This window comes from Eimeria acervulina, genomic scaffold (genome assembly GCF_000499425.1).
Source record: "Eimeria acervulina Houghton genomic scaffold, Eah_scaff127, whole genome shotgun sequence".
NCBI lineage: Eukaryota > Apicomplexa > Conoidasida > Eucoccidiorida > Eimeriidae > Eimeria > Eimeria acervulina.
Genome location: NW_013549316.1, coordinates 38,434 through 63,784, shown reverse-complemented (window position 1 = coordinate 63,784; position 25,351 = coordinate 38,434). Strand labels below are relative to the sequence as shown.

At 49.7% G+C, this 25,351-nt stretch overlaps 4 protein-coding genes across 4 annotated transcripts; 1 reads left to right on the top strand and 3 right to left on the bottom strand.

Moving 5' to 3' along the window:
- Positions 1-533: 533 nt before the first annotated feature.
- EAH_00019130 (heat shock protein 90, putative) lies at positions 534-3,975 on the bottom strand (the record flags this gene model as incomplete). Its single annotated transcript, XM_013393706.1, has 3 exons — positions 534-1,349; positions 2,349-3,619; positions 3,924-3,975. The coding sequence occupies 3 exons, from the start codon at positions 3,973-3,975 to the stop codon at positions 534-536; spliced, it is 2,139 nt and encodes a 712-aa protein (XP_013249160.1).
- Positions 3,976-8,869: 4,894 nt separating this feature from the next.
- On the bottom strand, positions 8,870-10,945 carry EAH_00019120 (hypothetical protein, conserved; the record flags this gene model as incomplete). The annotated part of the gene is made up of 2 exons (XM_013393705.1): positions 8,870-10,299; positions 10,936-10,945. 2 exons carry the CDS (start codon positions 10,943-10,945, stop codon positions 8,870-8,872), a joined length of 1,440 nt encoding a protein of 479 aa, XP_013249159.1.
- A 1,630-nt stretch (positions 10,946-12,575) lies between these two features.
- On the bottom strand, positions 12,576-16,101 carry EAH_00019110 (hypothetical protein, conserved; the record flags this gene model as incomplete). The annotated part of the gene is made up of 2 exons (XM_013393704.1): positions 12,576-12,872; positions 13,195-16,101. 2 exons carry the CDS (start codon positions 16,099-16,101, stop codon positions 12,576-12,578), a joined length of 3,204 nt encoding a protein of 1,067 aa, XP_013249158.1.
- A 6,369-nt stretch (positions 16,102-22,470) lies between these two features.
- Positions 22,471-23,601, top strand: EAH_00019100 (myosin light chain TgMLC1, putative; the record flags this gene model as incomplete). Its single annotated transcript, XM_013393703.1, has 4 exons — positions 22,471-22,642; positions 22,896-23,185; positions 23,288-23,379; positions 23,550-23,601. The coding sequence occupies 4 exons, from the start codon at positions 22,471-22,473 to the stop codon at positions 23,599-23,601; spliced, it is 606 nt and encodes a 201-aa protein (XP_013249157.1).
- Between the last annotated feature and the right edge of the window lie 1,750 nt (positions 23,602-25,351).

Sequence of the window (25,351 nt, the reverse complement as noted above, 5' to 3'; positions counted from 1 at the left end):
TATATATATATATATATATATATATATATATATATATATAATCCTATATTAATCCCTCTATATTTCACTCCCTATTCACTACTGCACAGCCTTCAACTGCAACGTTTGATCGCTACTTCTACTGCTCGCTGTTCTGTTGTCCATTTACAATAATATTGAACACTACTGAAAACGTATTACGAAAAGGAGAGAATTCTTGATGCTCGATTATAAACAAGTTTTATTCGTTCGTCTCCTTTAGCCAGCCAGAGGGAGTTCTCCATCATATGAACTGCCCTACTCTGAAGGCTTTCTTTTAATCAGCACCGCCTCTGTCTGTACTCAATGAAAATTATACCACCACCATATAACATAATAAGCATATATACATTTCAACTTCCGTCTGCAAGAGGCCATCGCCTACAAACAGATCGGCTGCGCGTAGTTGTTGAGAGAAGTAGCTAGCTAGAGAAAGCAGTTACTACTACTCCCTGTTTCATATATGTAACACCCTCCCCTCCTCTTCCTTTGTTTTGTTCTGTTAAGCTGTTCGTTTAGTCTACCTCCTCCATCTTGGATGCCTCATCAGCTGCGCCCTCAACTTCCTCAAGAGGAGGCAGGTCGTCTTCCTTAGCCTCTTCATCATCATCAATAGACAGACCCAACTTAATCATGCGGTGGATACGAGCAGCAAACTGAGTGGGTTCCTCCAAGCTGAATCCTGATGTAAGGAGTGCTGTATCGTAGAGGAGCCAGATAAGATCCTTAACAGTCTTATCAGACTTGTCTACTGCTGCCTTGTTCTTGATCTCAACCATGATGCTGTGGTGTCCGTTCACCTCCATTGTCTTCTTGCTGACCATGTAGCTCGTCATGCTGTTATCTCTGAGAGCCTGTGCCTTCATAATACGCTCCATGTTCGCTGACCAACCGAATTCGGTTGTAACAAGGACGCAAGGAGAATCAGTAATTCTGTTAGAGAGGACAACCTTGTCTACTTTATCATGAAGTACTTCCTTGATCAGCTTAAGAAGGGGCTCGAACTCTGCCTTCAACTCCTCGAACTTCTTCTTTTCCTCCTCTGTCTCATCAATTTCAAGACCCTCCTTTGTGCAGCAACGCAGCTTGTGGTTGTCGAACTCCTTCAGCTGTTGTACTGCATATTCATCAATGGGGTCTGTCATGTACAGCACTTCGTATCCCTTCTTTGTAAGCTTCTCCAGGAAAGGAGAGTTCGCCACTGTCTGGCGAGATTCTCCAGTAATGTAGTAGATGTCCTTCTGACCCTCCTTCATGCGATCAACGTACTCCTTGAACGAGACCATATCTTCTCCAGATTTGCTGCTGTGGAAGCGCAGCAACTCTGCGATCTGCATCAGCAACAGCAAACAGAACAGCAGCACCCCCATCACCATTCAGAAGCAATAAACACTGCATTCACTCTCAACTCCTAAGTGGCAGCATACAAAAAAGTAACGAACGAAATTGACTCCAGAACAACGTATGAACTAGTTCTTCAGTACTATGGGTTTTTGGGTTTTCCTCCGCACAAGCACCGCACCTTTGTGCGGTTCTAGGCGTGGTGCATGTACCCAATCATCATATTAAACGAACATATTCACGAAAAGAAAACAGAACACCTGTGTATAATAGAGCACCCTTTCATTTTTTCGTGGATATTCCCAGCAACATGCAATGATCCAAATAAACCTTATAGGCATAGAGAAGGTATATTAAACTATATATATATACAACATATACGGGGTAAAAGGAAAGATAATATTTAAAGATGCTAAATGTCTTTATCGCGGATAACGCAACCGTGTCCCAGCATGGCGGCTGAACAGCCGTTGTGCCTTACGACGCACACATAGATAAATATATATACATATATATAGGTGCATATATGTATATATACAAATATATGTGTGTGTGCATCACGTAAATTGCATGATACATGAAGGCAGGAACGGTCTTAAGGTCCGCGTCTCGCCACTAAACCAAAGAACATGGTTTATATGAACGAGCTGCAGTTTATCAAGGTGTCTGGCCCTTACGAAAATATACAAACGTTCATACGCAAGGGAATTTGCCTTGAAACAAACTATAATACAGTACACGGAGCAGATTAGTAGAACACTCCGCAAGTAACAAACAACTGCTACACAAATGATGTATGGAAAAGTAAAAAGAAATGCTAAACCAAGAATGAGTGTATTGTGGGAACATGAACAAATAAAAGTTACAGTGCATGTACTCATACCGAAAAGCGTTCAGATGCTGATACAAGTGCGATATTTGTACGTACATATATATAATACGCATGTACATATGTACAAATATATATATATATATATGTTGTATCTCACCTTTGCACGGTTGGCGCTGTCTTCATGGATACCGAGCTTGAGGTTCTTGGAGAACTGTTCGTAGAACTTGGTGTAATTTTCCTTCTTTTCTTCGATTTCAGCGAACATTTCGAGGCACTTCTTGACCAAGTTCTTGCGAATAACCTTAAGGATTTTGTTTTGCTGAAGGCTTTCTCTGGAGATGTTGAGAGGCAGATCCTCAGAGTCTACAACACCCTTAACGAAGTTCAACCATTCAGGAATGATATCTTCACAATCATCCATGATGAACACACGGCGTACATACAGCTTGATGTTATTGCGTTTCTTGCGAGTCTCGAAGAGATCGAAGGGGGCGCGCTTGGGCACGAAGAGGAGAGCCTTGAACTCGAGCTGACCCTCAACACTGAAGTGCTTCACAGCCAAATGCTCTTCCCAATCATTTGAAAGAGACTTATAGAAGGACGCATATTCTTCTTCTGTCACCTCCTCTGGCTTGCGCATCCACAGAGGCTTCTGCTTGTTCAGCTGCTCCCACTCTCTGGTGACTTCCTTGACCTTCTTTGTCTTCTTTGTCTTTTCCTTCTTTTCCTCCTCTCCCTCCTTCTTCTCCTCTCCTTCCTCTGCCTTCTCACCCTCCTTCTCCTCAGCCTTCTCGTCAGCCTTCTTCTCTTCTTCTTCGCTCTCCGTCACCTCGCGCTCGTGGGTCTTCTCCACAGCGAGCTCAATGGGGAAGGAGATGAACTCAGAGTGCTTCTTTACCAAATCCTTCAGACGTCTCTCCTCAAGATACTCTCCCTGATCTTCCTTAAGGTGCAAGATGATGCGAGTACCGCGGCCTAGGGGCTCGTACTTGTCATCCTTCTGCACAGTGAAAGAACCTCCAGCAGCAGACTCCCACACATACTGCTCGTCATCGTTGTGCTTTGAAACAACCGTCACGCTGTCGGCAACGAGATAAGCGGAGTAGAAACCAACACCGAACTGCCCAATCATTGATATATCTCCTCCAGCTTGTAGTGCCTCCATGAACGCCTTTGTTCCTGAACGAGCAATGGTACCCAGGTTGTTCACCAACTCTGCCTTTGTCATACCAATACCGCTATCTTCAATTGTCAGAGTGTTGTTTGCCTTATCAGGAATCAAACGAATGAACAGCTCAGGCTTTGTCTTCAGCTTCTCAGGGTCAGTTATCGCCTCATAGCGAATCTTGTCCAACGCGTCAGACGCGTTAGAGATAAGTTCTCTCAAGAAGATCTCCTTGTTGCTGTAGAACGTGTTGATGATTAAACCTGAAAGAAGGAAGAAAAAAACAAGACCCTCACACAAGTTCGCCTACATGTCAGAGACGCAAGAAAGCAAGCCCTGCCCCCAGGTACACCAAAACTAGGGTAAGTACAATTCAGTAATTAAAAGGTAACCGATAATATAAATATCGCGTTGAACAAAGCGATGCAGCTAAAGGAAAGAATCTCTCCACCGCACGTGGGGGACATAATCTTCGCTGTGGCCAGAAGCCTCAAGATACTTCAGCGAGATGAACAGCTTCTAAAGGCAAATACCCAAAAGACCAGAAAGCATGTTTCGAAAGCTTACTCATCAACTGCTGAATATCAGCATTGAAGGCGAAGGTCTCCTTGTTCTCCATTTTCGTGACACGGAAGTAGAGAGTTCCTGCGGGGAAACCGAAGTGACGTGGATGAGGTTAGGGATTGCAAATACAGCTTCTGGGGCCTGCGCCACGAGGAGCCGTTAACAAGTAAAACGCGCGTTGAAAATGCACAAAAGTGATGCAAGTCAAAGACACATACATCAACCGTGCGGTGGGGTGCTGCACCTGTTGGGGTGTACATGGACATCATGGGCTCAGCAGCCAGCACCCTTGCACAGACAGCCCCACCCCAACGGAAACCCGTCCGTTGTTGAAGTTGTGAGGAACTTAATGCATACTTATTCAAATCAAAATGATATACAGTTGCTTTCAGATTTTTTACAGTCAGAAAGGCATATTGGGAAGCCCAAACGGTTTCTGCTTCTGCAATGAAGCGCACGCAGCACACGCATGAAACAGATATGATGCCGTCGCTGAAAGCCGCGGCATCACTGACATTTTAGTGGTAAATGGGTAGGCGTGTTCATTTAGTTTCATCGTGGGTGGAAATGTATTATTTAGTAATCCTTGAATTGCTTCCGTTGTTTCCTCCCTCCCCTTCTTAGCCAAGCTGTTCCGTCGTGTGTCGATGTTGTTTGGTGCTGGTGAGGTTGGATTGTGTTGGAGGTGCTTTTGTTAGTTGATTCACCTGCATTTTATAGCAGAAGACGCCGCAGCCCGTTTTTTTATTTCATAGGAGGCTCATCCTCAACTGGTGTTTGTCTAGCCTAGCCTTGTCTATCGCAGCATGGTTTGTCCAGTTTGTACATGAGCGACAGTGAACACTTGCTGGGCCTCAAAACGCAGCATGCACGCAAGCAGGGTTACAACAATCCTTGACAGTGTTATTGCAGGCATCGAAAGTGGGCCTGGTTGTGTTTACATATGAAAGCAGCCTCCAGCGTCAGTTGGAGCGAGGTGCGTTGGAACTCATCCCAGGGCGCTCCCACTCTAGGCCCTTGGAATGTTGTGCCCAAAGCAGCAGGAATTTGGAGTCAAGTTGAGCTGCTCTTTAGGGAACTCTTGTTTCAAGTATTTTGGCTTCATCACAGCGCAGCAATGTCCTCGGGTAAGATAGGGGACTCCTGTTACACTCGTAGCGTCGTATGGTTAATCATGATGTGCGAGCTATGAACGGCACACCCACAGCGGGCGGGCTTGATAAATCGCAGCGTCTATTCCCTACCGTGCTTTCATAGCGCACAGAACTTTGAGGAACTCCCTCAAAGTTCTTCAGCGCCTTAACGCCGTATGCCCCTCGTGAATCACGGGCATTCATCAGGATCTGCCTTCTTGCCGGGGAGTTACGGACGGTTAGCAGCTAGAGTATATTTACACCAGCTCACGAGCTGTCTTCAAATCCAGTTGAAAATGCCTTGAGAACTCCAATCATTGTTGAGCCATGCCTTTGCAGTCCGTCCACATATGTGGCACCGCTGTGCGGGGGCAGTGGAGAAGATTTTTGCATCTCTGGAGTTGCTGCTTTGTCTCTACAATGCAGACGAAGTGATACAGTTCTCCTTGGCATCTTCACTACTAGAAGCGGATGCATGACAACGGTGGTGATATCTAATTAAGGGCACCACTACTCCACAACGCATCTGGAACTTGGAAGTCATCTTAAGTGCGCTGCGATCTAGTTTTGTTCGTAGGTGGGCAAGGAAACAGGATACGGACGAACTGAGAGAACTTTACGATGGGAAAACGTCGATAGAGCTGTACGTCGAGATATTTGATCCATTGGTGGGCCTAAATGAAATGGTGGGTTCCAAACTCATACATCATTTATTCACTGGAGAGAACGCGAGGCAATCAGTAACTGGCTGGCGCACGGATCAGGAGCAATGGGTTAAGACGATTGACAAAGGAGCCACGATGGAATATTTACCCATCAAGGACGGAAAAGCGCCACTTCAACCGCCTTGTCTAAGAAACGAGGAAGCGGATTTGGAAATCGGCCGAATATTGTGCCGTTGCTTATTTGGGCTGTAAATTCCAGTCCCGACAGAAGGTAAAAAGCGGTAATGGACGGCAGCCAAGGAATGCATCTCCCATGAAGGTAGGGGATATTGCCGATGGGACGCATCTGCATTGCAATAAGCAATGCATTGCAGCAGACGTATGGAAAGAGCTAAGGACCCGGAAAACCAAGGCTTTGAGCAGCGCTTCCAGAGGAACAAATAACGGCCAAAGCGACCAAGGGAATAGCGTAGCTCCTATGCAACATGCGGCGCAGTAATGGTGTTGAAGAAGATTACAGTCGCATCCGCAGATCCTCCCTGAATTAACTCTGTGCTCACCCACGTTCGTTTTGATGTTTTGGGATAGCTAACCGTAATTGACACAGGCTGATAAGTGGACCTGATATCTGAGGCTACGGCGTAGCGGTGCTTTAGTGCGCAGCCCTACAATGGTGTAGAGGAACAATCGACTGAGGCTGCGGATATCAAGTAGAGGCTGCTATTAAGTATATAGAAATGATGTTGGCATGAAAATCATCTGTAGATAACCCGATAGCGGAGAAGGCCCGGAATGCAAGGTTGCAGGGCGCAGGTCCCTGGGGATAGCGTAATGGGTGGCACCCCGGCCTTTCGCACTCCAGGAGCCAGATGGCGAGCTCCTTGGAGCGAGAACGAAACATACACAAGTATTATTTCGCCTTTTTAGGGGTTTATTTGATTCACGCTTACACCCTCTGTTCTGCTGCCGCTGTTATTTTTCCTTCCTCACTTCATTAGGCGCATCCCGGCATACGAGGGCATGTACTGCCTGTGGGGGAAAGGGAGGCCAGATGTAGCATGGCCTGCGTGAAGTTGGTACGTCCATCGGCACTAGTGTGCACGCTGCCTAGTTGTATTACCTACAGGGCTTGCGCATGCAACAAATGAGGCTTGATTGGTCCTGCAGTTCGGGGTTGACTTGTCGCACTAGTTGCAGCGAGGTGTTGCAGCTCAGGCGAGGCCGGCTCCTCTCCTGCAGCCCACGGCCTTTGTGCCACCGCCTCCAGGACCCCTGGGGCCAAGGGATGCCAGTCGCCATTTACCTTTTTCCATTCGAGCCAAAAGGCTTAACGCAGAAGTCTTAAGGGGCTCCTACGATAAGTTTGTTCGGCTAAATTGCAGCACAGGGCGGTCCTCTGATAAGAATACGGATTCTCGTTACAGTGTATACTTTCCTGCGGACGAAGTCGGGGTGTGCCTGTACGAAGGATAATTGCTTGTGTCAAGACCAGAATACCTCAAGAGTATATACATTATGTCGAGTACGTATGCAAAGTATGCCTTAAAATGATATACTTTCTCCTAGCTTGGCACTAACTAGACTGTCTTACTTACAGCAGCAGCTGCGGACTCTGGTCAGAGGCTGTCAGCGGTTGACTGCTTCGCCTGCGGTTAATAAAGAAACCGAGAGATTGAAAAATAAACAGTTATTTAATGACTGAGCTTTTTTTTACAGTATAACCTCTTTTGGATTGTAATGCATTCATCCCACCCCACTCACTTCCTCCCACCTGGCGTGGGGTCCGCTTGATTTCTGAGTTTCTAAGGTATTACAACCGAAATATTATTTTCTAACACAGAATCACTTCATTTAAAAAATATGTTTACAATAGAAATCATATATGAATGAGGCTTCTGCATCCGTGTCGATCACGCTTAATAAAATGACCTTATGGCTGAACAGCTGTCTGGCTGCGTTCTGTATGCAGTCATGAAGTAGGCTGCTGTTAGAGTGAACATCTTTGAGCTGCAAATAAAAATTCATGTTCGCAGGGCTGCAGCCAGGTGGATGGCTAGGGAGGAAAAGAGGGAAACACAGCGTGGCGCTCGTTCCCTCTACGGCTCCCCCACCTATAAAATGATTAGACTGTATCTAATAAACAATAACACCCTTTGCCTGCGTGTTCATCTGGAGTGCTGTGCAGCGAAGGTGGACATCAATCAAACATACAGTGTGGCGCAGGACCTTATACAAACCAGCCCGAGGCTGGTTAGCAAGGAGTGCACCTCCTAACAAACGCTGCAATGCATATATATGTATATATATGTAGTCTCTTTGCATACGCGGAGGTAATTGGAATATATACATACACATATATGAATACAGACGATGCAAAAACAAAGACAGTTACAAAGTAAAAGTTCAATTTGAAGAATGCCCATCGCCCGGACGATGAAACTTCGAGAAGTGATGAAATATCGCAGTTGATTTACTCCAGTAAAGGGCGCTTCATTTGCATCAATTTCCCTACCTAAAACCCCGAAGCATCTGCTCCTGCTGCAAAGTGTAGTGCAGTAGAGTAAGCTGCGCACTACCGCAGCTACACGCCCTGCCCAGCCCAGATCTAAATATGCGGTAAAGTAGCGACGAGCAATTCTAGTAACGCTCCTAAGTCCTTCCTCCTCAAGAATAAGCAAAATAAGTTGCATGTGCCTTTAAGAACAAGCGATACGAGTTGGATGTGAGTTGCATGTGGCATTCATCTTCTCATAAATGTTGAGGGCGTGTTGCATTGGTTTTTCCGGGGGAACTTCCCGCAAGCTGCCTACAGCTCATTATGTGGTTGAAGATACAAGACGAAGCAGATTAGGGGTGTTAAAATGGAGAAAATATAAACTCTCGACCTCACACGAAAGCTGCACTCGTCTGAATGTGCATCTCAGTGAACCCGACTCAGGTATATCTGTGCGTTTCCCTGCCTTTTTTCAGGCAGCAGATTCGCTACAGATTGTGGCATGAGGCTGCCGTTATCTGCCTGGTCTCTTTCTGAATAGTCTCCTCTAAGCAAATAACCAAAACCTTACATTTCCAGCGCAGCTCTCGTATAGGCATCTCTCCACCCTGAAGTAGCTGTCTGTCCTCCCGTCGTTTGTAATGAGGATGCGAAGTCTTACTGCTGTGTTGATTCAGCAGCCTTCGGTAGTTGATCTGCAATAATACACCACTCTGCGTCTTCTTCTGTCTCGCACTCCTCATCCTCAGCAGCGCATCCACCCGCTAAAGAAGCATCGTCCTCAGCCTCGCCGTTGCTTCTCTCTCCAGAAAACAAAAACGCCTCAGGAGGGGGGCTTCCTGGAAAGCCCGCTGGGAACTCCTCCATTTCATAGCACGAGGGCTCAGAGTCTGAAGGCGCACAGACTCTGGGCTCTGCTGGGTCATTCGTTGCTGGCACCAACATGTTCACTGCATTTCTCTGTCTCGGTCGACGCCTACGTAGCCACCCGTTTACATCTTCTAGCTCAACGCCTTCCCTTGCTGGAGTGGTGCTGCTGATTAATGCTGCATCGCCGTCATCTCCGTCAGAACTGTTGACTGCTGTCTCCTCGTTGTTAGCAACGAAGGCGTTGAACAGTTTCCTCACTAACTTCCCAGAAGAAACACGGGCTTGTCCATGAAGGCCTCCGTCCTGAGAGGTTCTCTGCGTGCCAGCAAATTCGCTGTCTGTCTCGTCGGACTCTTTCTGTTGGTCTGATTCTGCTTCGCTACTACAAGGGGCATAGGCGCAGCGAGAAAAGCGTCTGCATGCACCAGGAGATAGTAGTAAACTGCTGCTGCTGCTTCCCTTATGATAATGAGGATGGCGATGAACTTCTTCATCATCTTCCTCGCTGTCGTACATCATGGTATCGTATGCAGTAAAACCCGGCGGGGTGTCTTCATCAGAGCTGTCTACTGGGGTGTTCTCTCTCTTTGGAGACTTGGGTCTAAATCTTCCGTTAATCTCTTCCTGTTTCATCAGAAACAACTCGGCAAAAGTCTGATCGCTCTTGCAACCAAAACTCCATGGAAAAAAGGAAAACGAAGGCAGCGAGCCCCCCTCGTCTTCTTCTGCCTCTGACTGCTGTCGAACCCCTGGCCACCATTGTCTGCTGATGAGTCTTTTGAACCGATGCCCGAAACGCAGGTAGAGTAAAATGAGAACAACTTCAACCGCCAGCGCCCAAACAGCGGCCTCGAGAAGTAAGGAAGGCAGCTCCTGCCAGACCCCCGTCTTCCAATTACTGTGTGCAGTAGCCACCCACCAATCAATGAGAAAGAACCTCAACAAATCCGTCAAGGCGTTCACAAAGGATATGAAACCGCTGAAAGAGGAGGAGAAGAGGCGGGCGGCTGCTTGCACGCCCGTTATAACTAAAGAGAAGGGCGCACGAAATAGCTGCTCAAGGAAGGCCGCCCGATTGAACACCAGTCTGCCAACTGCACTTTCGGTGAAATCCTTTCCAACGATCACGCAGCTGATGGCTGTGAAAAATATCACCAAAAGAGCGCCAGAGAGGGAGAAGGCGAGAGCCCCCAACAACACGGCACTTAAGCCCCTCACTGTACGCAGCAAGACATTTACACAGCAGGGGAGGGCCAGCCGACCTCCTCTCCTGGGATGATGTGTATATGAAGCAAAACACCAACACATCCCTCGCCTTGGTGGCCCCCACTGCCCCGCCAGACGAGCCATACGCCGCCTCGCCCACCTCTGCTCCCCTAGCCGGGAGATCTGTTGCTCTCCGAATGGGGCATTTCGATCATAGGTTAAATCGCTGCTTTCCATGATGCAACGAGGGGAAATAACAACAACAGCTGGTCCTAGTGCTGCACACCCTCTTCGTCGTCCTGGGCTGCTGCTGCTGCACTGCGGAGCCGGGGCGAAGCAGCGGCAGTCGATTCAAGCAAACCGACGGAGGCGAAGTGCACAGCATGCATCTGCTTCAATAAGAGTTGCTGAATGTGATAATTTGCAATTAATAAGTCAACAAACCACCGCTACAAACAAACAACCAGCTAGCACGCCGCTGTGCAGAACGAGGGCTGGCGGTGAGCCCAGGAAATATCGGGGGGCTTGGGAGGAAGTGTCCACTGGTCAAGATATTACGTCCTCCGTGTTGCATTATTAAATCGAATTGGAAATTCAAGATTGAATTGAAAATTGTAGAGTCTTTCACTCTATATTCAACTATTCACGAGGAGTCATGGATGAGCTAAATGCTCTTTCGGCGGCTTCCGCCCAGAAACGAGGCCAGCAGCCCATCATCACCTGCTGTTCTGCAGGCCGCACGCGTTGTCTACTGGCAGGTAAGGCCTTACATTTTGCTAACGCTTTCATAGATGAATTTGTTTAGGTTTGTAGATGCTGTTTCCTTCTGTGTTGATTCGTACACGAAGAGGTGCTGCCTCACCTCTCGCGGTTGCCTTTGCCGTTCGCTACCTGGCAGTAATGAGCAAGCCAGAGAAAAAAAATAGTTGAGAATAATTGGGTACTCCTTTGGAGTTGTCTACGTTTGAAAAGAAAGCTCTTCAAGGCGTTCCAGAGGCGCAAACACTCGTACACAAACTCGTTTCGCAACTAGCTGATGCTGTTCCCACCTAAGCAGGAGCACCAGGCCAATTGGTGCAGTGCAGAAGAGTTGAGAGGGGCTGTCTGAGAGGGAGAGGAAGGAGCAGAAACGTGGGGAGATCGCTCCGTTACTGGCCCTGACTAACCCGACACGGACAGCTAACCGAGTGTGTTCTACTACTGTTTACATACACAATTGTTAGAGTATTTATACAGTCTGAAGAATGGCTGCGATGCTTCATCTGTTGAAAATCTTGCGAAGGCAAGGGCGGGCCAGTCGGTTTGTCCGTAGACACCGGAAAACATCTGTTCCCCCAACGCATGAAAAGTAGCTAGCAGAGTAGCTACTGGGGATAAACTGCGCACAGCCAAATAATAATTTAAGATAACAACACCACCCACGTTTAAAAATGCATGCAAGCACGCATGCATGCATGCATGCATGCGTATGCACGCATGCACGAACTGAAGCGACGAGAGGAGGGAGCACCTTGGAAACACTCGGCACCATTTGGAGCCGCTGTGACAAAACAGCTGCATGCATAATTCAAATGCATAATTCTCCCTCCTCTTAGCACAATAATGCACAGGAGAAACTGTCGTGGGCAGATCCCTGTAATGGCGACGCACAGATGCCACGATTAACGCAAAATGGCCCGAACCAACAAGTATAGATGGTGCAGCTTCTTTCATTGCATCGATGCGAATCCAGCAGAACGGAGAAGCATGGAAGGGGTCTCGGTCTGTTGGGCAGATGCAGACTGCAGCACCGAAAGCGATGTCATCTTAATAATATATTCTCCATGCAACGGCGGTGTTAACGCACGACGACGCCGGATGGACTGATAGAACGAAATAATTGGCAGACATGTGATCTACAGCCTCCTGAGGCTAAGGGCGGCTTTGTGGGGGTCAGTCTATCTGTCTGTCCCGCACACCAGCACCAGCGCTCCCACCAAAAAGGGGTAGCTGGGGGAAAGGAAAGTGCGGAGATCACGCCAGACAGCCGTTGCCGATGCACGTACGCACGCAGACCTGAGCAATATGGGACTTCCGATCAACGCAAACTCAAATACATACATATCCTCTCTGCCTGGGATCGGCCAGCAGGAAAGAGAGGAAACAAACCAGACCAGGAGCAGGCAACGAGGTGAAATGAAACGAGTCTACTTTCAATAATGAATGTGCCATGTAGAGCCATTCGCAAGGCAGGCAGGCATTTGACGTTTGATAATAACCCGTGCAGAATAAATATAAATACCAACAATTAAGACTTTGGCTCCGGATCGACGGCGCGACCTGCCGGCGGCATCAGCTTCACCCCTTCAATACGAATAAACACTCTCTGAATGCCTCTGTCAAATTCAACATTGAATGAAGCGCAGATGCGCTTTTTGAACTTCTCCGTGTTTGGGGTAAATGTCCCCCCTGCATACTCCAATAGAAATGCCATTGACGCCTCAGATGTATGGAACGTTATGCAGCAATGAGATCCCCGAGGAGGAAACACTAAAACGCGTTCAATGCCGCAGATGCCCAACTCGCTCGAAAGAACCGTCTTCAACTGAAACACAAGAAAGACCGACACAAACGCAGGAACAAATATACACACAAACACGCAGTTGCACCGGCAAAAATTCAAAAGACAAGCCAGACACTGCCAAAGTTGCGCCTTCCCTGCTGTGCATACGCCTATTGCAAATGAAATGCATATTCCAAAGATTTACTGCGCGAGAAGCAAACCACCGAAAGTCAACCGAAACAAAATGCATCAACTGCTTGCACACGAATAAAGCTGAAGCCAGTCGATCTTAATCGCCGAATTACATCACACGCTACCAAAAGCACGAAGACTGCATGCAGTACATCATGCGATGGCTACTCACCTTTTCCTCTGCTTCTTCTTTGTCGGTGTGTTCTTGGGCTCGGGCCGCTCGGGGAATCCATGAGACGAAAACTGCGCGTTCAAAAGCATCGGGAGGGATGCCTTGAGATGCAGCAGGGAGGGTAAGGATGCCTTTGTTGGGGAGGTGGCTGATACTTAGGAGGTCATCACGTCTGTCTTGCATGCATTTCTGTTCGTACTGCTGCAGCTGAAGAACCCCTTGTAGCTGAAGAGAAGCAGCAGCGGCCGGACCGACAGCAGCCGCAGCCGCAGCTGTCATGCCGTTTCCGGGTAGCAGCTGAGACGCTTCAGGGTCTAAAGGTGATGACAATGCATTTGTTTGTCTCGACTTCTTCTTTTTGCGACTTCGCCGCTGCCGCTGCCCCGGGTTCTGCAAAAATGCAGTCCAAGAGGCAGCTCCGGAAATAATCTGCTGCGAACTCCTTGCCGCTGTGTCTGTCAGTAATCCCGTCGCGAGCTGCGCCACAGCTGCTTGGACGCAATCTGCACTTGTAGGGATTTCGCCACAAGAGGGGAAGGGATGGGGCCCCCTGTTCTTTCCCTGCAGAGGAGGGGGCACTACTCTGTCCGAGTGTTTCAAGCCTATGGCTGCGGAGTTAAGCACCAGAGACGATAGACTGTTTAAAGGTGGTGGGGTTGTTCTCTTCGCTGCAGCGCGAGGGTCTGCTGCCCCCAGCTCCTGCAGCGACCCCACATGTATTGCATTTCTCCCTGTTGCGTGTAGACGTAAGGGGCCCTCGGGCCCCTTGGGGACTGCCAAAGGTAAATCTCCATCGTACAACAACGACTGGCCTCCGACAACCTGAGGAGTTGGAGGCGCAGCAGCAGCGGCTGCTGCAGCAGCAGCTGCTGCTGCTCCTTCCGATGCGTGAATCGCCACAAACATCTCGGACTCGATCAAAAAGTACAGCCGACGAGCCACCACAAGCCAGGGCCGCGCGTCTACTGCAGTATTCTTCCTGCTTCCCTCAACTGCAGCGTCTGATGCAGCAGGCTGCTGCTCCTCCGTGAGGGGTTTAGGAAGGAGAGTAAGGAAGTGCGCGAAGCGGCCCATTTTGGGGGCCTGTGGGGCCCCCCTTGCTGGTGTTTCTCTGGCCGTTTCTGTAGAGACCTGCGCGTCGCAGGAGGAAACGGCACCTCCTGGTGATACCAATGTGCCTCTGAGGGCACAAGACAATCTGCCAGGTCCCGCTACACAGGCCTGTATGCACTCCACAGTAACTGTGAAGTCGCCCATGCAGGACTTGAGGGCTGTAAGTTGCCTTAACGCATCGGCGTGGCCTGCGCCTTGATCAAAGACGGGGTGCTGCTCAAGAGGTCGGCCCCCCACCAGCTGCGGGTCGAGCCACTGCTTCCGCGTACACCATGGAGAATGCATCGTGAAGACAACATCCGACAGCGGCAGCTGCAGTGTAGGCAAGCCCAGACTACTAGATGATGAAGTAGAGGATGAAGAAGAACCAGAAGAAGAAACAGACGAGGCGTACAACGGAGGAACCTGCCACGTCGGACTTGTGTTGAATACAGCGTCGTACATAATACTCACAAAGGACCGCACCTCTTCCTGCAGCTTGTTCATTGATAAAGAAGTGCCAGCCACCTGCAACACATCAGCCCCCCCTGTGTCATCCTCTAAAGACGCCGGAACCACTTCTTCGCGCTGTCCGCTCCCTTCTGCGCCGAAGCTTACGGAAGGCGCCGAGGCTGCTGAGTCCACAGGAGAAGGTAGATCAAAGGAAGAAGGCTGATGGCTTCTTGCTTTCCTGCCGCTCGTTGTTGTCTTCTCACGCACAGCTTGCGTGGGGGGGGATAATGTCGCCGACCTTCGCTTTGTTAAGTCCTCATGGGGGGAAGGTGGCGTATGCGCACAACAGAGCCCTGCTGGCAAGGAGGAAGCAGCAGTAGCAGCAGCTCCAGGTCCAGCTCCCCCCCCCACTCCTATGGTAGCAGAACGATCGCTATAGTCCTGAATAAGCAGCTCCTGCTCCGCATCAGGCCGCGCCTCGAGGCAAGGAGGGGCGAAAGGCAGGCCTACAAACTCGTAGCCGGGGGGGGCCTTCAAATCAACGACTGCTGAGGACGTCTTGCGCATGCGCTCCGGCCCCTGTCCCTCGACAAGAAAACGAACAAAACCTGCCTGTACACCCGACGCGCCGAGACAAGAAACACCACCCGCACTCGGCAGATCGTAGGCTATGCTCAGGGGCTGCTGGAGGGCCGGGCTGGCGGCCACGTGGCAGGCGAGAGGGCGGCTGTTGGGAGCGGCGGTAAAGGAGGAGGCAGCATCATCGTCATCATCTTCTCCTGGTGCTGCCGCTGCTGCTGCCGCTGCTGCTGCGCGCGAAACACTCGTCGTCGCCCCTGGGGTACACCTGAAGTCGCGATGATGCTGCTGGCGTGCACTGGAAGAGTACGTGTTGCAGTGCAGAGAAGGGAAACCGGTTGTCGTTGTAACTGCAGTGTTTGTAGCAGCAGCAGCAGCAGCTGTCGCCGTTGCTGCACAAGACACGGCCCCCGCTGGTCCCCACGTTCCCTCGAGACCAGTCCCGCTGCCGCCAGCTGCTGCTGCTGCTGCTGCTGCAGGCCCCTGCAGCTGCGCGCCGCCGCCTCTTGCTGCCGCGGAGGGCCCGCCCCAGTGCAGCGCAGCAGCAGCAGCCGGCGGCGCGGCCGGCTGCGGCAGCAGACAAATGGGACTTCTGCCTGCTGCACTGCTCCGGCTGCTGCTGTTTGACAGCTGCGTCGTGAGACGCAGGGCCAGGGAGTCAGCGGTAGCAACAGGAGCCGCACAAGACCCCTGGCTGTCGCGAAGCATCGTAGTGCGGAAGGGGCCGCCAAACGAAGAGCTCGCCGTACACCCCGGCTGCTGCGGGTGCAGGTAGCCGTCCATTGCACGTCCTAGGGAGGGGAGCTGCTGCTGCACAGCTGCTGCTGCTGCTGCGGCTCCAGACGCCGAAGAAGGATATAAAAATACTGGATCTCAAAAAGAAGAAAACTCGCGAACTCGCTCAGAGCAGGCTGCTTCAACAGTCTTTGCACACACTTCCATGCACAATAACATCCACCTGGAGCGCTAATAATAGTACTCAGATTATTCTGCTTTGTGTTTTATGCTTGTGTTTGTGTGTGTGTGTGTGTGTTTGTGTGTGTGTGTGTGTGTATGTGTGTGTGTGTGTGTATGTGCTATACACATAAGCCGCCCCTCCAGCAACCAGCAACAACAGCCCCTCAGGTAGGCGTTGTTGAGGGGGGGACGCGCCGTCTGCCAAAAAGAGTTCGGATAAAACACAGGATCTGTCGAGGGTACACCCACGCCATCCACCATGACCCGAAGTGAATGGTGAACAAACAAACACAGCTCAATGAAATGAACTGCGAGTCAACTGCATGCAGCAGAACCGGCCTCGTCGTGTCTCGACGAGCAAGAAAAGGCGCTGCTTCAATGGTTGCTCCCTCGCTCAAGTAAGACCCAATGCAATAAACTGCGGCAGCTGCTGGAAAGGATCCTATTGTTGTTCACCCTCCCTGTTGGCTGCGGTGTACATACACCCCAGTCGACAGCTCCAGAACGGGGAACCACACGGGGTGATGTCGGGACTCCGAGATGGCGACGTCCCTCCAGCTACTGCTCCTTTATATCATAGAGAACGTTCTATCTCTTCGAGGAAAGCAGCGGAAGGCAGGAAGCGCCTGCCTCTGCAATTTGCGTTAATACGTATGTGAACTACGCACGAGTCTGTTTGACAAGACGAAGGTGATGTTGAAAGAAACCGTTTATGCTGCTCAACCCGAACAGGCCTGAAGCTCCTTCTTCAAGCTGTTTCGCTTCAGCCGGAGAGGAGGGAGCGCCGAAACCAGCTTTGTTGATTTACTACCAGCACATGATACGCAAATGTGTATGACAATGAACAGGAGGGGTCAATCCGCGTGTGCGTATATGCTGAGTAAGGACTGCGGCGCGTGCGAGAGCAGCAGCCCTCAGACAGACAGCCTCCCCCCAATGCACCGACTACACTTCGTTGCCACGAAGCAATTGAACTGTATGTATTTACCCCGTGGATGGAAACCAGCTGCAGTACATACGGGTAGCCGTTGAGGCCCCACTGCCGCACGATCACTAAGCCCTATGCAACACCCGCTTCAGCAGGGCTGTTGTCCTGTGCTGCAGTCCAAAGAGCCATGTGAGCAAAACGTACACATTTCCCTTTGAGCGCCTCAGAGGCTGCCGGATTAATGTTCAAAAACTTGCCGCAGATTCCCTTTCGGAAGAAGAATCGCCGATCAAGCCGTTGATGGAGATGGCGAGAAACAGAAATGGCGGACCTTCATCGGTTCTTCGCTAAGATTCGCGCAAGAGCAGCAAATAAATCGTAAGCAATCCATTCCATCTGGTGTCGATACACTGCGGGCAAGGAAACAGATTATGGGGGATCTGACGAAATGCTCTTGGGGTTGTATTAACGCATACCCTGGGACTCTGGCACCAAAGCGCGTCCCCTCCAGGGCCCCGAACTTGGGGGGAGGCAGGGAAAAAGACACAAAGAGGTCGGAAGCCGCCGTTCGCCGAAAACAAAGAAAACCCCGCACCCCACCGGCTCACGGGATAGGGATGCCAGAGGGCGGCGTCGGCCTGTGCGCAGCTCCTGCCGTAGGCCAATCCATCGCACTTGAAAATTCAAAAATATATTCTTCACGCGCAGATGCAGAGGAAAGAAGAAGGATTTAAACACGTGCACGAAGGCCGGCAGGGGGATCGACAAATGAATGCCGCCTCCCCTAATAAGGCGGCGCTCCCGCAGCTCGCGCGCTCCAGTCTAAGCAGAGTGCGGGCCTTGTCGTGAATATCCGTTCCTTTTAAGCCTTCCCCCCGGCAATCAAAATGGAATTCCTTTTGCAAAACAGGCAAAGATCCACCAGCCACACAGAACCCTCCTCTTACCCCGTTTAAGTGCAACACTAGCGCGCACTCTGCCTGCGGCCCCGCTCGGCCAATGGGGGCTGGAGGAACCCTCTGTAGTATACGCATCACAAAAAGAGCACAAACTGGGGTATTTCTATAATTTTCTGCAAATCAATCAATTTCCACTTTCTGAACCTCCTTAAAATTCAGCACTAGCCACGCAATCATGGACCTACAGTGTTACGAACCCCCTGCAACGCCGAAGGCAGTCCCTTATCACGCATGTTTTGCAGCGGTTACCCCTAGTATAATCCATCTAGTTCTTTGATCTTGTTTTGAATACCGACTCAAATGAGAGTCCTAACTGACAAAGGAACCCAACCCTTCTCGATCAGAGAGCCGTCCTTGGCTTGGCCACAAGTAGCGGCGTTTTCCCCCGTCCATCTTTGTAAAGAAAGCCCTCCATCATAGAATAGAACCATCCTAAACTGCATTGCAGTCAAACGAATCCAGATAAGAGCTTGCACAAAAGCAGCTGATGGGCTCCTGTCCACTGTACAGCGGCCCCGCGCACCGAGACCCAGGGGCTGGTGAGGGAAGCAACCGATCCCTCCACAGTTGCAATAAAACTTGCTGCAATTCCTGCTGCACAGACTCTCCACATGAAACTGCACCCAAGAACCTTTCTGATGTGTGCACTTACAATGCTGGCAGTTGTTATTACGCAAGCGTAGGCCTCACTAGCCTACATGCAGGTAGAAATAGATGCTCCAAATTGAGACAGGCAATACTGCATCTACGCCCCACTCTCATCCAAAGACGCACATACTCATGCGCATGGAAGCCCCTCATGGGGTGAATTTACCCAAGGAGAAGGTTCCTCCCGTACGCGCTGCCGCAGCGCGTGTTCTTTCTGCTGCTCAATCGGCTTCTCGATTGAGCAATTAGAGTGTACGCACTTCCCAGTGACGAAGTGCAAGAGCTGTATTTGATGATGTAAGTAAAATAGCTTGTTTTTAGTAGATCATTCAACTGCTTTCCTATTATAGTTGCCGCTCTGTTCGTTTGTTTCTCTGTCCCTCCGCCGGCTCGTATGCTGTATGCGTTTTCCTTCCTCTCCCTACTGCTGAAGAACAGCCTTAGCAATTTGGGATGCAGAGCAAACTTTTGCTTCATCAGTGCTTTGCTAAGGGGTTTGAGGTCCGTGCGCATGCGCCACCTTGTGTTGTTTTTTTTTCGCCAGCAGCACATTGTTTTCAAGTGCGCTAGTTGGCAGTTGAACTTTGCCTTTTTGTAGAGATTCGTCTGCTTAAAACTCAATTTCTTGTTCAAGGTGCCGGGATCGCCAATATCGTAGGATCATGTTTGCGGCGGCTCCGGGAGTGAGTCTGACGCGGTGCTCTGCTGGTCGAGCGGGTGCCGGGCCAGCTAAACTCACCTTGTTATTAAATACATCGGAGAACTCTCCCTTCAATTATTCCCACTTCTCCACTCCCTCGTGTACTAAACACCCTCGGGTGTTATCTGGATAGAATCCGCGAAGCCACAGTCTCCCCAAGAACACAACGGCGGAATGCATGCTTTTTTTCGTCGTTTCTTGCAGCTCCACTGCAGCAAGTCGGACAATCACCGGTCCTTTCTTCTTGGGGCAAATACTCCACTTCTTTTACTGTGGAGGGTCCAAATAGTGTTGGGAGGGCTGATAATTGCACTCCATCGTGGCAATTCGCTGTATAGACTACAATGGTGTCCACTGGGTTCTGCAAAATGCGACCTCTCATCAACGTCGTCCCTGGCATATGTCGTGGGAGCTAGCATTATCCCGTGGTGACCTAGTCCAAAGTGGAAGTCCTGGATTATGCTAACATGACCCAGTCCTGTTCGATGCCCACTTCGCACACCCATACGCTTACCGATTCTCCTGTCGTGTCGCCCATTGACAAGGCAATTTCGCCAAGATTGCGCCAACGAATAGATAGGTAGGCTGCTGCTCCTCCCCGTAGCTTCAGAAGTCAGGTTTACTGGGCGTCCTGTCTCAACAAGAGATCGCAACTCCTAGCCATTAGTATATTTTTCGGTCATTCACAGAGTTGACTCGAGGTGGATCTGCATGTGCGGCTGTCACTTCTCCCAGCCCCATCATTGCATCGCATGCGGCGTGGCGGATAGGTCGTTTCCGTCATATCTCTGGTAGATCTACTGGTGGCACTACTCAAATGCGTGCTTCTCCATTTCTTTCCTTTCCTTCATGCTCCTGAAGTGACGTACTGAGTGGCCTTGTTTGTTGCAAACAGGCACACACGCCAGTGAATACGTCTCCCTTGCTTTTTGCGTGCTAGATTCGCAGGCTTCCATTTTCTCTCGGTTTCTATGTTATTTATTTCTGGCGCATCTAGCATTTATAGCCCAAACATTTATATTTTCCTTGTATGGGCCGCTTCCGGGCCTGTTTTCGTCCTTCCAAGTTTGAGCTGTGAATAGGTGTTCAGTGCTAGATTGAAAAACGGTGAACACTTTTGTATACATCCCTGCAACAGCCGGATGAGATTATGATTTCATCTAGAATAGAAGAACACGTCGACAAGCGCGTACGAAACGGCAACCACGTTCAAATCAACCAGAGCCGGGCTGATGCTGAGGAACCACACGAAGAATTCGCACTGTCGAATTCGGTGTCACACTGAAGAGTGTGAAACTGAATTCGACAATACGCATTCTTCGCGTAGGGGTTGCTGGACGAGAGTGCTGGCACAGCCTTTTAGCCCTTTTCATGCTCCAACAAAATGTTACGCGTTTCGGAAAGTAATATGGAGGACCGGGAAGAAAACGTAGCTTTAGCATTCTGAAAAAAAGCTTCAGCTTGTGACCTTGGGCACTGACTCGCGCTTTTGGATGGGACGATTCTTCAGCGTCGTCCCTGTGTATTTGCTTACAAGAAAACGCCATTGGGCAATATCCTCTCCCATTTCCTACCTGAATGAATACTTCACCTCCATCTCTAGAGCACAAGTTGTTTGCACGTTTTATGATGCAGTATTTCTTCTAAGATCGAAAGGCGACGTTAACAGAGGCTGAGTGTAGCGGGGCGCTGTCGCATGGAAGGGTGAGCACTCGATATCACCCAAACCACACGAAACGAATCCCGATAAACGTCCCCAAGCAGTTTTTTATGTGCTCTATATGATGCAAAACGTTATATTGGGTGATCTTCCGGGGAGGAGCGAGCAACAAAGCCTGGACGGTGGAACCCGGCAATACAACCCGACCTATTCCGACTGGGGTGGTTGTTCAGCGTAGCGCATGAAGAGCCCAAAATGGCAATTATAACGCCACAGAAACAACCCGCATTCATATTGTGACGGTATTATCATTCGTTTTAAATTACGCAGCTGAAATGTGTTTTTTGCCGAACAATGGTGTACCAATCCTCAAAATGGTCGCTCCGAATGGGAGCGCCTCTCGCCGATTGTGTGAGGGGAAGAGAGGCAAAAAAGCATAAATAATTCCCAATATGTTCTCTTGAATTTGCCTATTTTGCATGGTGCCAAAGAAGTGTTTCGTTTGGTTAAGTTTCGCCTGGTCCGTATACACTCGGCTGAACAGACCACAATCAGTCGCTCGTGGCTTGTCGAGCCTCGCAGATGCCCCACCGTCACCAAGCGCCTGTACCACTGCTTTCGTGCATGTTCTGATCGTCCTATATTTTATAGTTGTAAGTTTGTTTACGGACTTCAAGGCGCTCTACAGCGACAAACACAAAGGTGAGACCTGTGCCCGCAACTCGCTGGGCGCGGCGGCCCGTTCAAACTGCATCGATGATGTGCAAGCTGTTCTAGTGAGCGCTTCCCAGACTTTCTGACGTTTATTCAACAAGTTTTCCTTGTATGACGACCATTTTTCTAATCATGTGTGGCGGAAGGGCTGTCCAATGGTGTACGAGTTACCTTCGCCATGCGTAGAGTGCGTTCAAGGCTCTGCAGCGTGTGTTCTCATCTGAGGTGTTCATTAAGAGTTGTGCTTTATTTGACTTTATTGACGTGTGTGAATGCCTTGCTAAAGCCCTCCAAATATTACGACGCCATAGCTTCCAGCCGAGGAGCAGCACAACAGAGGGTGCGACGACCCGCCGCTTGTGGCGCGGAGCAATCGTTTTCTTCGTATTGTTTCTCCGCAATATCCACTCTCTTGAGGAAACTAGTAGACGGAGTGTTCTTAGTGGCGTCTTGTTGTTTTGCTGCAGCCCAGAAGCCCACCGATTTGGTGCTTTTCTCTCAACTACCTTCTTCCCCTGGGCCTTTTTTCCTGTAGAGATAGTTGACTCCCCTTGTATTCCCCTGCGCCACCAACTGAGTCAGGAAGATGGGCCGCGCAGAGAAAGGATGCCCTATTTGCTATCACAAGTTACCTCGCCCTGGAGAGGTGTTAGAGCCTTACGATGAGGAGCTCAACTACTTCATGTGGATTCCGGGGTTCGAGTGGAAGCCAAAGCCCGTTGCTGAGGAAGATGCGTACGAGACAGAAAGCTCGGAAGGTGAGTCCACGGTAATACCTAATGCGTAGCTAGCTACCCTCTTCTTCCTGGGTGGAGTAAGCCTCACCCGTACACGATGGTTCCATTAGTTCCATTACGTATACGCCAGTCAACGGCGTCGCAGTGCAGTTATTGACAAGGAAGCAGCGGATATAGACCAACTTACGTGCTATGGTTTTAACAGTCGGGCAGCAAGTAGAGGGCCACTCTGTACTTACCACGGCAAGCTGGTGGTGGGGCTGTCCTTGCGCAGGCGAGGCGGACGAAGACATGGAGGAGGCGTTGAAGGAGATGGTGGAGAACGACGAAATGAAGGAAAAGTACAATGAGCGCGCCTCAGGCGGGAAGGTTTCTACTACTGACGCTGCTGTCTTAGCCAGGCAGCTCGGCCTTGCCCCCTCCTACGCAGATGTAGAGAAGTTTGAACAGGAGAATGGAAGCCAGCTTGATTACTCTACCTTCCAACAGTTTGCAGCTCAGAGCACTCATCCAGAGGACAACATTGAAGATCTTGTCGGCGCATTCGCCCACTTCGACCCTAATGTAAGCTTTTGAATGCACATCGTGCCGTGCATGCATTCATAGTTTTTAATGCACTTCCTTTTACCTAACATAGTCTTGCGTGTCGGTGCTGCTGTTATACAGGGAACTGGCACATTGTCTGTGCAGCAGATGCGCAATATCTTGATGACTTTCGGCGAACCTCTCACCAAGGAGGAGATGAGCGTTGTCGAATCGTGAGTTGATTTGCTCGTTTACTGCTGATGCCAGCGCTTTTAATAAGCAGCAATAGTACATCGTTGAAGTGTGTTAAATTTTCCTGATACATACAGTGCATCAGTTTGTTAGGGCCGGCAGTCATACAGGCTTCTTCCTTGCACTGGTGTTTCTGGGTCTTGTGCCACAGGAAGTTCTTCACCGGCCCTACAGTTGACTACAGAGAATTCTGCACGCGGTAAAGTTGATTGCTTCGGAATGCGCAGCCCGTTCAGCTCACATATCCGTCACTTCAAGGCCGTTAGCTTGAAATCGAGGGTCTTTCCCCAATAGTAGTTAGAGCTAACCTGTTGTCAGTTTGTTGCTGTCTTTGTTATTGCCTCAGGGTACTAGCTCGCAACTGAGGGCACAAGCGCTTCCAGGTAAAAGATACAAGAAGGAGGAATCTAAGGAGGAGTAGCAAATATCCGGCTGTTTTTTCAGTTGCTGCTTTCTCTGTCAATGTTTCGTATACAATATGTATTATGATTGCGCACAGCGAACAAAGGCAAACAAGCGTATACACACATGTGTATTTAATTACACACATCGTGGATGACGAGCAGTGCAGAAGTGCAACGCTGTACTTTGTCAGCCACCGATAAGCTGAGGCCCAATGCATTAGCAGAGAAGAGGCCCGGGCGTCTGCAGCACGGGCGACTTAATCACTTCACGGTATATTAGATGGGTTTGCGCGGCACAGCAGACTTTTTATTGGAGTAGAAAGTGCTACCTTACGAGGCAAGCCTCTCGCTGGCCACCTGCCGGGTCGCAATGTCAGTTTCGCCTTTTCTTGTACATTCAGTGCAAGGTCAGCAATGTTGCGCATTCCGCTGCCATATGGTGTAGCTTTTGCAATAAAAAACAAGAACTCTATTACGAGCTACATCATTCTTCCTCATAATATAAGCAGCTTGACCCACCAATGACAGGCGCTTTATGAAGGGCTGTCGTTGAGGGTAGACTGCGGTGTACGCAGTAGTATAGTAGTAGTATTCGTTCCAGTAGTTGTTGGTAGTTGGTAGTAGTGGTAAAGCAGTTGACGCCGTATGCTTTACATGAGCTGCTTCCTACGCCGCCCAATTGGGAGGACCTGAGGCTCGCCAGGCAGATTCAGTGACAGCAGCGAGGCTGCTGCTAACGGCCAGACGCCATAGTGGGTATTGCTCATCTGGGCCCAGGTTCAGCTGCACTCGCATGCGTGCACAGTGCATGCGCTGTTGTAGATGGCACTCATAGGGCAGCAACAGCAGGTGCGCAGCAAGCAGGTGTGGGAGGCGCAAAGAAGCAGTTTGGTGTGCACCTGCTTACAGCAGAGGGAGGAGAGATAGTTTTAGTTTCTACATACATGTACCTGCGCACAGCAGAGGGAATAAAGATGCTTTTCGTTCATAGTGGGGGCGGGATACACACAGTTGCATCATTTTGACATGCAAAAGTCGTCCCCAGAGTCGAAGGCCGACGCTCAATGAGGGTACGTAAAATGCATACGTGCGTGCAGATGTCTATATGCACCTATCTAGATGCAAGCAACGATGTGCCATACGTCTGCAAAAGACTTGCATAAGAATGCAGGAAGTCTCCACATGAGACTCGTGAGTCGACTTTTGTGCATTCAAAGCCAGCAGGGCTGATTCCAGAATCATTCCAGAACGGAGGTGGCGTTCTTTGTGTGTTTCACAAGAAGGGCTCTCTGCGTCCTTTTTGCACGGCCCTGGTGCATGCAGGCCATGCACCGACCTGCTGAAGTTAGATAACTCAGTGCCGCGCATATATGCACGCGCAACGATATGGTATTCTGCTGACTCCGCATGTATGTATGTGTATATGTATATATATATGTATATGTATATGTGTGTGTGTATGTATGTATGTATATATGTATGTATGCATGTATGTATGTATGCATGCATCTTATGCATATATGTAATGTATGTATGTTATGCATGTATG